The sequence below is a fragment of the Rhinolophus sinicus genome, chromosome 2, assembly GCF_057876585.1.
Source record: "Rhinolophus sinicus isolate RSI-liver-muscle chromosome 2, RSI-T2T, whole genome shotgun sequence".
Classification (NCBI taxonomy): domain Eukaryota; kingdom Metazoa; phylum Chordata; class Mammalia; order Chiroptera; family Rhinolophidae; genus Rhinolophus; species Rhinolophus sinicus.
Window position 1 is genome coordinate 14,900,672 of NC_142502.1, and position 12,875 is coordinate 14,913,546.

At 44.4% G+C, this 12,875-nt stretch overlaps 1 protein-coding gene across 1 annotated transcript in view; it reads left to right on the plus strand.

Annotated features, from left to right (window-relative positions):
• Positions 1-12,875, plus strand: part of LRP11 (LDL receptor related protein 11) — a 52,252-nt gene that overhangs the window by 31,525 nt on the left and 7,852 nt on the right. The window contains exons 4-5 of the mRNA XM_019746915.3: positions 6,786-6,911; positions 7,611-7,817. Of these exons, the coding sequence (XP_019602474.1) occupies positions 6,786-6,911; positions 7,611-7,817 (333 nt within the window). The remainder of the gene's footprint in view (positions 1-6,785; positions 6,912-7,610; positions 7,818-12,875) is intronic.

Consider the following 12,875-nt stretch of genomic DNA (forward strand, 5'->3'; position numbering starts at 1 on the left):
TTATTCCAACCCTTCACTTTCAGCCTCTGTGTGTCTTTTGATCTGAGGTGAGTCTCTTGTATACATCATATACAAGGGTCTTGCTTTCTTATCCACTCAGCCACCCTATGTCTCTTGATTGGAGCATTTAATCCATTTACATTTAAAGTGATTATTGATAGGTACATAGTTATTGCCATTTTAAAATTTGTAGTTAGATTGTTTTCATCTTTCTTCTATTTATAGAAGACCTTTTAGTATTTCCTGAAATGCTGGCTTGGTGGTAATAAATTCCTTTAGCTCATTCTTTTCTGGGAAGCTCTTTATCTCTCTGTCAACTTTAAATGATAGCCTTGCTGGATAAAACAACCTAGGTTGTAGGCCTTTGTTTTCCATCACTTTGAGTATCTCCTGCCACTCCCTCCTGGCCTTCAATGTTTCTGCAGAAAAGTCATTTGATAGTCTTATGGGAGTTCCCTTGTATGTAACCCTCTGTCTTTCTCTTGCTGCTTTCAGGATTCTCTCTTCGTCTTTAACCTTTGCCATTTTAACTATAATGTGTCTTGGTGTGGACCTGTTTGGGTTTATCCTGGTTGGAACTCTCTGCACTTCCTGGGCTTGTATGTTGGTTTCCTTCATCAGGTTAGGGAAGTTTTCGGACATTATTACTTCAAATATGTTCTCAATCCCTTGCTTCCTCTCTTCACCTTCTGGTATTCCTATGATGCGCATGTTGTTGCACTTAATGTTATCCCATAGGTCTCTTAAACCATCTTCATTGTTTTTTATTCTTTTTTTCTTTCTGTTGTTCTGTTTGGGTGATCTCTGCTAACTTGTCTTCTAAGTCACTGATTCGATCCTCTGCTTCATCTAACCTGCTGTTAATTCCTTCAAGTGAGTTCTTTATTTCGGTAATTGTGTTCTTTAGTTCTAACTGGTTGTTCGTTATGATTTCTACATCCTTCTTGATGTCATCTCCAAGCTCCTTAAACATTCTTATCATCAGTGTTCTGAACTCTGTCTCTGATAGGTTGGTTACCTCTGTTTCATTTGGTTCCATTTCTGGAGGTTTCTTCTGTTCTTTTATTTGGGACATGTTTCTTTGTTTCCCCATTCTGGCTGACTCTCTGTGTTTGCTTCGATGTATTAGGTAGATCCCCTAGAGTTCTTAGTTCTTGCTGGGTTATCTTATGTAGTATGTGTCCTTTATATCTGACTTGCACTACTTCGTTCTTCTCCTCTGCGTGTGCTCCAAAGGTGACTCTTGTGTTGTGTATATTGTCCTGTTAAAGAAGATCTTTAATTGCTTTTTGCTTGTGAGTAGGTGGGGTTAACTCCTAGGCTGACTAGTTGTGAGACTTGGCTCTGCCCACCGCAAGGTGTTCTGCTGCATGAGGGTTGACCGCTTAAATGTGGTTTGGCCTCTATGGACTCTTGTGCCTGTAAAGAATCCCCTCTGGGTGTGTCACTTGTAGGTCAAACCCGGTAGTACTCTGGTTTGTCTGGAGTTGGTCTCTGGGTGTGTTGAATCTTGTGCCTCTTAAGCTGGGCCCTGGTAGGGCAATTTCAGAACAAAGCAAATCACCAAGCACAACAACAACAACAAAGAAACACTCAAATACATTCACATGTAAAAACAACCGACAACCCCCACTCAACACAGGCAAAGATATCAAAGATATAAAGACAAAACAAAACAAAACAAAAGCAGCGCCAGTCTTGGCTTAAGCCCACCAAGTAATCTCCAGGTTGTCCTCTGCTGTACCAAAGAGTCCCCTGTGTATTGCGCAGGCAGAGCCGGTCACCTGGTGCCCAGAGTGACGTTGGGACTGCAGATTTAGATGCATGGGGCTGAGGGTTCTGGACGATAGTTTTTACAAAGCCAGTGCAGTTTCTGCCCTTGCCTGCACATATGCTTGCTGAGAGTAGCACCACCAGCCCTGTGTCCAGTTCTCCTTAGTCTTTGAGCACTTCTTCCCTGTGTGTGTGTGTGTGTGTGTGTGTGTGTGGCGAGCAGGAGATTTCTCAGCTGCTGAAAGCTAGGAGCTGTGTCTGCCGCTTACTGCTGATCCCTGGGAGTGCCTCCGCCCATGTAATTACCCCGCCCTAGGCAGGCCAGAAAGGGTGGGGCTGGGGACGGAAGGAGAGGTCTTCTCTTTCCCAGCCCAGCTATGTCACACTCTTCCCGCAAGCCAGAAAAGGTGGGGACAGGGGAGTCCCCTCTCTCCTAGCCCAGCAAAAACCACACCCCTCCCAGCCTCCTCCTTGGGCCAGAGCCGCCCACCTGTCTTCCCAGAGCCCAAGCACCAAGGCTCCTCTGTAATCTGACACTGCTCCTCAGTTCAGGGGCCAGTTCAAGTCTCTGGAAGGGCTGGGGTAGGATTGGAAGAGCGGGGGGAGGGGCCCAGGTATGGAGTTTGTGTCCTTTGTCCGGCCTAAGGTTTAACTGGAGGTATTAGCTGAGGTTATTGCCTCAAATGCTGGATATGCTGCCCCCGCGGCAGAAGAGGTTCACTGTGGGACACAGGGTAAAGAGCCCACCTCCCGGCTTTTGTGTTCTCTGTTCCATCCTGGGATCCCCTGCGTCTCTGCAGCTGCAGATGCCAGCTGCGTTTCCACTGCCACAGATGCAGGCTGTTTCCACAACCATAGGTGCGGACCGCATTTCCACAGCCACAGATACTGATGGCGTTTCCACCGCCGCAGATGGGCCGCTCCACTTCCTTCCTTCTTCCCCTGCTCGCCCAATTTTCCCCACCTGCAAGTAATCCTTGCACCAATCTCTTAGCTGTTCTGCGTGATGAGCAGAGAGTCCTTTGATGGGTTATAAACGTCCCGTTTCTGATAAGATCCGGAGGAGAACTCAAAAAGTGTGTCCCGCTGCCGCCATTCCTATGACGTCACTCCTTAACATTTTTCATGGACACTTTACATATATGCATAAGTCCATTAATAACAGAGTTTACATGTCTGGGACGGAGCTCCCCTTCTGTTGCACAGTGGAAGTGCATTTATCTCATTTATCTATGTGTCTTACTTTCCCAAACATCTACATTTCTGAGATTAGCCCATCAACTTAAAAAAAACATTATTTGGAATCTGGCAGCACTAAAGGTGTAGGGAGAGGGGTATGGCAGAGGGAAAGCCCCCACAGGTAACCTCTGAGGGAGTTCTGAGGTATTGTGAGTGAAGGTCCTGTCGTCCAGTTGGTGACACGTCCTCTGTGTCTGCAGTCACAGAAGCTGTGCTAGGCGCTGGGCATGGAGTGGGGGCCCCTCCACCTGCCCTGGGCCCCTACTGGACCTTCACTGTCACTAGCCACGGCTCTAGGAAACTCGCAGCATGTCTCTGACATCTTTGATGACTTAGTGTTTGGATGGTGATTAAGCCAGTAGTTGGAAAAATCAGGATAAAAAGATTGGAATATGACTGATTTACTACTAGTGTTGCTGATCTTGACAAAGATCAAAGATACAGCTCAGTAAGCATTCTTAGAAATGAAGGAAGGAGATTTTAGAGTCCCAAGGACTAGGCAACCTCGAGAATTTGCCGTCCACGGGGAATCAGAGCATGAGCGGCATTCAGAATTCGGGTGGCTGACTCTGTCTGGCCAAGGCTTACGCGTCCTGTGAGGAAAGAGGGGTGACCACACAGGGGCAGGCCGGACACCAAACTCCCAGCCACTGCAGCACCGCGAGGCTGTGACGGTGAGGGGGTGGAGCCTGACAGCCCAGCCCCAGTCGAGCAGGCCTGTTGATTTCTGCAGGTGCACGGGAGGCCAGGCGGTTACTCAAAGCATTGCTGAGTGCCTTCATGTGTTGGGCGTGCACCAGGCCGTTGAAAATGTGGCCCTGGCTCCCGCTGGTCACTCCCCAGCAGGGCACCAGTGGCCCCGAGGGCTGTTCTCCTGGGATCGAGGGCAGGCACCTGGGTAGGGACCAAGTCAAGTGCTGATGCTGAAAGAAACGTGCTCGTGGGAAGAAGACAGAGATAACCTGTCATCCCCTACAGAAATTAGGGCATTGCTTTTGCACAGCTGAGCTGCCTGGGAGGGAGAAAGGGCCTGCGCTGATAGAAGCAGATGGAGACACCTCAGCAGCCCCTTGTTTGTCCTGGCTTTTTACTCAGGCCAATTTTCTACGGCTCCACAGGTAAATTGCCAGTTGTACATCTCTGGCCTCTCTCCAAGATGATAATAGAATGTACTTGAAGTGGCAGACAGTTATGTGAATCACTTTTGATCACTGAAAGGCCACTTGGGTATAGGTCTAATACCTAGCAAATAAAAAAGAATGGCTGTGGTACTAATGGCTGCTCTCTGGAGGCACTCGGTGGTTAGACTGGAGTAATACACTATGAATTCAAGTTAATGAAGCACCACAGGGAGACACTGAAAACCAGAGGTGGGGGGTCAAGAGGTGTTTCTCTCCCCTGCAGTATAAATACTGATCTTGTAGCTAATGACCAGCTGCAGTAGTCATCGAGGATGGCACTCTCTGGGGTAAACAGACAAGCACGTACCCCTGCTTATGTGATAATAATTTGGTACAGTTTTGGATACAGAGGCTGCATGATTTCAAGTTTGGGGAAAAATAATATAGTCAAGCCAACAAACACTTCTGTCTGACCTACATCAGGGATCCCCAAATAGGATCCCCCACAAATGGCCAAGACATTTTGAGGATGAAAAAGAAGAAACCAGGACTTACATTTGATGAACTTTTGATCTTAAGTTCTCAGTATATTTTATCACATGTGCAATATGTTACCCAGCAGTGCTTGCCTGTTACGTATAGATTGGAGAGGCGTGTCCACCAATACATTACTGGTCAGGATGCATGGTCAAAAAATTTGGAGACCACTAATCCAGAAATTAATGGGTGAGTTATAAATATGGATCTGTCTCCAAAACTACCAAGGAATATGTGAAACCTTGAGGTATTCAGGGTTTTCACACCATGAACTTAAGGAATGTGAGCAGTATAGCTGTATCTCTCTGGGTGTTCAGAGTCTCTCACTTTTCCTTCTCTTTTCCTGAGCCTGAAACTTAATTCTCCTTTCTAGGTCCAACTCCTGAGTTATCACTGCGGGCTCTTTGCTTCTTCTTCTTTCTCACGCGATGTAACTACCATTTCTGTTCTGTATTTTCTTCCTCTCTGAATTGCCTTGCGCTCAGATGGACACCTTTCCTAGCCTTTTAATGTAACTGCTTCCCAATGGAATATGTAGCCAGGATTTCGCTTGAGCATGTATTCTGTGCTCAGCCATTTGTCTCAAGGGACTGTGTGGGGACAGAGCCCCAGAAAGCAGTTTCCAGGCTCTTGGCCTCACATAGAAAGGTGCTGGCTCAGGTAGTAAATGGCCATCAACTGTGATTGGATGGCCATCAGCTGTGGCTAGTTGGCTGTCAGCTGTAACCAGTGAGCCATTGGCCACTAATATAACTGCTGTGGCTACGCTAGCAGAGAAAGATGGGGGCTAGCAAGAAGATGGTGGCTGAGCTAGCAAGAGCGGGTTGCAGTTAGGATGGTGGGTTGCGGACAGTGTGGATCCAGCCTCCAGTGAGAGTATAGTGCCGCCAGCAAGAATATACTAGTATGACTCCCCTATCTATGGCTCCGTGGGTGTTCTTTTTTGGCCTCACCATATCCTGCGTTCTCTTGGGAGCAGGAGCAGAGACCCCGCATGATTCCTCGCACAACAGACTGTCATCATTTACCACTCGCCCAGGTCCTGTGAGAATTGTCTAGTCCATCCTGTCCCTGGAAAATTATGGAGCTTCTTACGACCTACTTCTAGCCTGATACTTTTAATCTGCATTACCAGCGTCCAAAAGTCACTTAGTTGTTACCGTGTTTCCCCGAAAATAAGACTGGGTCTCATATTAATTTTTGCTCCAAAAGATGCATTAGGGCTTATTTTCAGGGGATGTATTATTTTTCATGTACAATAATCTACATTTATTCAAATACAGTCATGTCATCTTCTTCTGGAACATTGTCATAACGTACTAAACGCATCCGTCTGGCTGACAATCTTAACTGAGGCTTGTTTTCGGGGAAACATGGTATGTAGCTGAGTCTAATAAAGTTGGCTTAATTGGGAGTGGGGGGATGACTTTCAAGAAAACACATTTGTCTCCTATATTCATAAAATGTGGATTGAAAACTACCAAGAGCTCCAAAAGAGAGACAATTTCATTATTTGAAGAAATGAATTCAACCAGCTAGTATCTAAAGATGCTGTGTATTGTTTACAGCACCAGGGATGTATGAGAGTCAACACATAGGGATCAATAGTAGAAAGATAATCTCAGTAAAAATTATTACTTAGAAAACGAAAACAGAGGACATAGTGTGTATAAAATGGTGTCTCTAAGAAAACACGGTAAGCCACCCAAGTGCCATGCAGGAGGTATAAATAACCATGTTAGGTGGCCTACCGAGATGATGGGATGAAGGAACCGGTGCAGAGTGAGACACCTGAGGGAGGAAACCCAGGTGTGGATGGATAAGGCCACAGGGCTTCTCTCTTCCCATGTCTTTGGCAGCATCGGCTCCGAGAACGGCCCTCAGATGAAGAGCCCATAGTGATTCCTGAGAATTAATTTGGGGCAGGGGAACCAAGAAGAGACTCCCTAACTTTTCCAGAACCTATTGCTCCAGCTCAGACTGTTAGGTGTTTCCTCATTATCTGCATCTCTTTGCCCACATGCATTTCATCACACATTTAGCCTGTGTTAATCTTGACACTGTGGAAGTCTTCACTTTCCCACACCCTGTGACTTGAGTCTTGTTTATAAACAGGATGCTTGAAAGTCTGCTCACGCTACCACTTCTTCTGTGACGACGGCTGTTGCATTGACATCACCCTGGCTTGCAATGGAGTGGAGCAGTGTCCGGATGGGTCTGATGAAGCCTTCTGTCAAAACTGTGAGTCGGCTGCATGGCCCTTTGGAGTAGAAGGGATGTCTCTATTCTCATAATAAAGTGCTAACTCACTATTGCTCTTTTTCTGCCTGGTGTCCGGTACAACTTTATGTGAACAAGCTATGCCTTAACTAAAAGAGCATTTGTTATGCTAGTTACAAAGGTCAAATATTCTATATTGCTTACATTTTTAAGAAATTGTTTTAAATTTTCCAAAAGCTTCTTTCACATACTAAAAAATGCTCGATAGCATGTGCTTTTTTAGCTAACTGAAGTGAGTTAATGTTTCCTTTTGACAATTTGTTTAGAAAGTTTATGACCCACTAAGGTATGGCCCAGTCAGATCTGTCAGGCAGCCTTGTGATGTCATATACATAAACATGTCCCACAGGAAAGAAAAGCTGCAGAAAGTTTAGTGAAGTATCATTTGGAAGAAGCAGATGAAGAATCTCACAACCTTAGCTTTAAGTTTTGTCTTTGTCAATTTGTGTGCGACATTTAGAAAGTTAATTATTGGAAGAAGAGAGAAGATTACCTGTTGGAAAATAAGAGAGACTTTTTATATGGGTCTCTGACATGTTTTAGATAGATAGGCTGTTATGCCCAAATATCCACAACTTTAAATCTACTACAAATTTAGTGGCTTTACTTAGCATTCAGATAAGGAACCTGACGAGTAACAGTAGCTCTTTCATGCTTCAGTGAGCCTTGACAGGAAAATGGTGACTCACGTGGCACCGGCCCAGCCTGGAACTACAGGACTCAGCCAAGATGCAGCAGAGAGTGTCCTGTTTGAAAAGTCCCAGAAAGCCACTGCCCCAAACTGGCCGGCTACATTATCAGACACAGAGAAGAGGAATCATTCCACCGTTTGGGGACCAAAGAGTCAAATTGGTCCTGTGGTGCCAGGTAAGGACTTGAAACACTCCACAAAAAGCCTCATTTTCTATTATGACACTGGGCTCAAAATGAAGGTTATATATGAAGAGTGTGAAGAAAATACCTTAAAAGACAGAAGAGAGTTAAAATGAAGAATTTGTCCAAAAAGCAAAAAACAGCTCCTGACATTTGCACTGAATGTTTATAGTAGGAAACACCTACTAAATACAATCATATATTCACCCATAGATACACACTCCAGCGGTATCAACACATTTGCTTGTCAATAAGTTAGTTAGAAAGTTTTAACACGTATGTTAAAGAGCCTAGTGAAAATACCCTAAGTATTAGATCTTAGGCTAGTTTGAGATGAAGCAGCATAACCCCTGTATTTTCATGTGAGCTCTCTTCACACTAAGCAGGTGAATAGAAAGAAAATATTGCGTCATGTGGAAATGGTTGCATGTGCTAGTAATTCAGTGTCATGCCTCCAATTTAACCAAATCTATAATTTTTAATTTTTTAACAAGGCTATAAGATTTTTAAATACATTCATACCACTGAAGCATTACAGAATTGTATCATTTAAGATTTCTTTTTTACACCTTTATATTTGCACGATTATATGACATGAGTCAGAAATAGAGATTATCACAGTTCTATATGCTTTTGGGAATGTCTTTTCAGCACTCAAACTCTACATACATTAAACTGAAATAATCTGTCACTATTTTAATAACTTCTGAATGAAAAGTTTTTGTTCATTGCAGAAGATACAAAAGCAACAAACAGAAAGAAAATGATTCTAAATACCACTTCATTGAAAACAACTAAGGTTTTGGTATATTTCCTTCCAATCTTTTGTTAAGTGCTTCCATGCAAAATATTCCATACAAAGCCTTTCTTTTTTCTTTTTTTTTTATTGGGGAAGGGGAACAGGACTTTATTGGGGAACAGTTTGTACTTCCACGCCTTTTTTCCAAGTCAAGTTATTGTCCTTTCAATCTCAGTTGTGGAGGGGGCTGTTCATCTTCAAGTTGTTGTTCTGTGGTTGCGAGAACGAAGGCAACCTTGTTGGTTGAGAAGACAGCAACCTTGTGGTTGAGAGGACATGCTCCAACCAACTGAGCCATCAGGTAGCTCAGCGGCAGCTCAGCTCAAGGTGCAGTGTTCAATCTTAGTTGTAGGGGGCGGAGACCACCATCCCTTGTGGGACTGGCAACCTCGTGGTTGAGAGCCCACTGGCCCATGTGGGAATCGAACCGGCAGCCTTCAACCGGCAGCCTTCGGAGTTAGGAGCATGGAGCTCTAACCGCCTGAGCCACCGGCCGACCCCAAAGCCTTTCTTTTTGATAGTTTAGGTTACGTGCCCTTCAGAACGCCAGCTTCTGGTCAATTCTTGGTTGATGCTGCCACCTAACGGGCAAATCAGTCACTGCAGCCCTGCCCTGGGACTTGTTTTAGTCATTTTCTCTGTATGGAAGGAAGGCTGTATGGAAGGAAGACAGCCGTCTAAGAAACAGGACTCAGGGGACACCAGGTGTTTTTGGCGGAAGGCATGAAGAGCTGACAAAGAGAACTGAGTTCTCAGAGGCCAGAATGGGGGAGCTCTCACCACATCCTGGGTAGAGAGGCCCTCCTGATCATGAATGAATTCACTGAAGGCAGAGTGGAGACCAAAGGCCAGGTCTCCTTAATTAGGTTCTAGTCTTGGCTCCGCCTTTAGAGCCTGGAGTAAGTTGCTTCGTATCTCTGGACCTCAGTTTCCTCACCTGGCACTGAGAGTCCGTCTGAGGAGTGGTCAGTAGCCCAATGTTCCCGCACTGCTCCCTCAACCCTTACCCATGCTAGGTACTGCTGCTCAGTGACCCCAGCACTGGCTCCTGGGGAGTCAGGCTCCGCCTCAGAATCCCTTTGAAAGCAAGGCTGCAGGCTGCCACCGCCAGCTGATGGGAACTGGCACCCGGTTTGAAATGTATTTGCAATCTCTGTTTTTGTTCTTTTTGGTAATGAGCCTTTGACTTGGGCTATGAAGATGTAAAGACTGGAGTTTTGCAGAGGCAGAGAGATTAGTGGTCCAGTTATTACATATAATATATATTGTTTTTTCCTAATTATGGAAGTGATATGTAGTTACTGTAGAAAATTTGGAAAATGCAGAAAAATATAAAGAAGAAAATTGAAATCATCTAGCAAAACTCCCCATTAATATTTTGTTTCATTTTCTTCTGGTTACTTTTATTTACACACACATACACACACACACAATTTGTTCACTTTTAACAAAATTAGGGTAATATTGTTTTTACAAAATGTTTATTTTTCTCACTTATGAGCATTTTTACGTGTGATTAAATATACATCAAAAACACAATTTTTAAAAATCTGGGGTAGAGAAAATGGGAAGAGAAGAACATAACTTTGAAAATGTTAGAAAGGGCCCTCCCAGCATGTGGTTTCCGTTTAGACCACTGCTCTCTCCTCCCTTCCCCTCGATGATCCTGAAGACCACCAGACTAGAATCCCCAGCTTCCAATTTCATGCATAGCATAAATAGATTTAAAAATACATTATTGCTTGTGACCTATGCCTGCATTTTAATAAGGGTCATCACTAGTACAATGAATATGGACAAGTTAAATTTTCTGCTGCTTTCCTTCCCCCACACACATATTGTGAGGATAAAAAAAACCTTCATTCATTGAAGATATACTAAAAAGATACTAAGATTAGTATTAAGACTATAGTACAAAAAGTAACGAGAGGCAGTTTTTCATCTATCACGTTGGCAAAGGGAAAAAGGTTAATTAAGCCTATAAGAGTACAGAGAAGCAAGTCTCATGTGCTTTTGGTGGGATTAAAACCATTGCAACATTCCAGAGGGTAGTTTCTGAAGCCTGAAAACTGTGTGTGCCTCGACCCAGTTATCCTATTTTGGGAATTTATCCCAAGCATGTCACTAAGGTTACAATTCAGGGTATGTACAAATATCGGGATACTCAAATGAACACACACGCTGACCACTGAGGCTCATCGGTGGGGACCGCACAGGGCGCTGTGGGCTGTGTTTGCTCAGCGTGCAGTGGCGTGTATTATTTTCATGAAATTAAAATGCCTTCCAACCACCTTGCAACTCCCTCTGTCAATGGGTAGCTATGCATGGTAAATATAGCACAATAGGTCATTCAGAAGAGGGGAAAAAATAATTTCTAAGACATTAACTATTTTAAAAGGATAGTTACCGAAAGGAAGTATTTGCAAAAGTGAATTATATCATGGTCTCGTTTTATTCTGACATTTTATAGATGAAGACACTGAGTGAGGCGCAGAGAGGTTAAAATCTGAGACAAGGTCACACAGCTAATCAGTGGGGAAAACAGGATTGAATGTAGCAGTCTAATACCAGCCCCAGCCAGATGATGGCTTATGCAGCAAGCCTCCCTGTGTGCTGAAAGACCTTCTTTCTTAGCTCCAGCGACAGGAAGCAGCTGAGCTCCCCTAAGACCTGCTGGTGTGCACTTTCTATGAGGGCGTTAGAAGCCCTGGAGTCACCAGGGTTGGCTACTTGTAGGGCTGCATTATGACTTGCATGGGCCCCTTCCTCCATTAAAAAAATTAAATATTATATTTTCTGACTGTGCTGGTATAGAGATGAATATAATTCAGGGCTAGACTCACTATTATACATTCATTATTGTTATATTGTTTTCTTGTGATTTTAAAAGACATTAAATAAAAAATATTTTTGCGGGCTCCTAAAAGTACCGTGGACCCCTAGGCTCCATGCCCATTGTGCCTAGTGGACAGGTTGGTCGTGGCTTTGTGATGAGCATGGGCATTCAACCGTGCTCTAAAGAATGGGTGGAAAGAATTGAATAAGTAGAATATAAGGATTTTAAATAATTGCATGAGCAAATGGAATTGGGAGTAAAAATACTTAAGCCAGGCACTCCAGCTGCCCCAAGTGAAGAGTGCTTGTTGGGAACAAAGGACAATATGGAGAGCCTTGGGGACCTGACCGAGGCAGCTTGGACAGTCTGAGTCAAAAAGAAGGATAACAGAACTTAGAGACGTCAATACCCACAGCCATTTGAAGAGGGGTCAGGACCCATCCATCATAAAGCTTTCATCCACTCATGGCAAAAGAAGAAAAAGAAAGACAGTGTAGTGAGTTTTTTTTATAAGGTTAAATTTATTCTATTTCAAGAGCTGTCCTTTTAATTTATTAAATCCTTCGTGATGTGGAGGTTTAGACATATTCTTTATAATGAAGTGAAGGTGATGGCCTTAGTAAATGGCCATTTCTTTTCATGTCTTGGCAAAGTAAGATAAATTGACAACCCTAAATTGGCCCCCAAATTATTTTGAATTTATATTGGTTCACACCCATCCAAAGGTGTTGAAATCACCTCGCCACATTGACCAGAGCCCAAGTTCTCGATGGCCCTCGTGCTGCACCAGCCCCATCACTTAGATCCAACATTCCCTGTCCCCGTCCTGCTGGGACACAGGTCTCCATAGCTCCAGGCCACGCCCCCCTTTCCTCCATGGCTGAGCAGACCCTACACCTGGCAGCCACGCCACAGTCACATAGCTGTCACCTGCCTGTCTCTTTCCCCTTTGGTTCCATGATGGTCTCTGTCTTCATTTAGTCTCACACTGGCTGCTCTTCTTCCTTTCCCTCCCCTCACTGTTCTGGAAGGGAGTGGGGTTTCTGCCACTACCGTCAGGTGGACAATAATATAATAGAAATCAACTTGAAGGGTAAATCTGATTCTCTAGCCTACAAGAAGTTGCTTAGGCCTTAATCATCTTTCATTCTCTTTGGGCTCAGAGTTTGTAGAGGAAAGCCCAAACTATTGGCTCTATGTGGGCCGCTGTGCACGGCTCCTTATACAGCTCAGCAGAACGTAGGGAGCCTGCTGTGGCCTTGGCCGAGAGAAGCAAACATGGGCCAAGCTCACTGCCCTGATCCACTGAATGAGCGCGGTGAGCAACCTTTGCCGTCACCGCCAGCTGGAATGTCTGAAGCAGACAGGCCAGGGAGCAGCTCATGCAGGGACTGCAAAGATCATTTTCAATCATCGC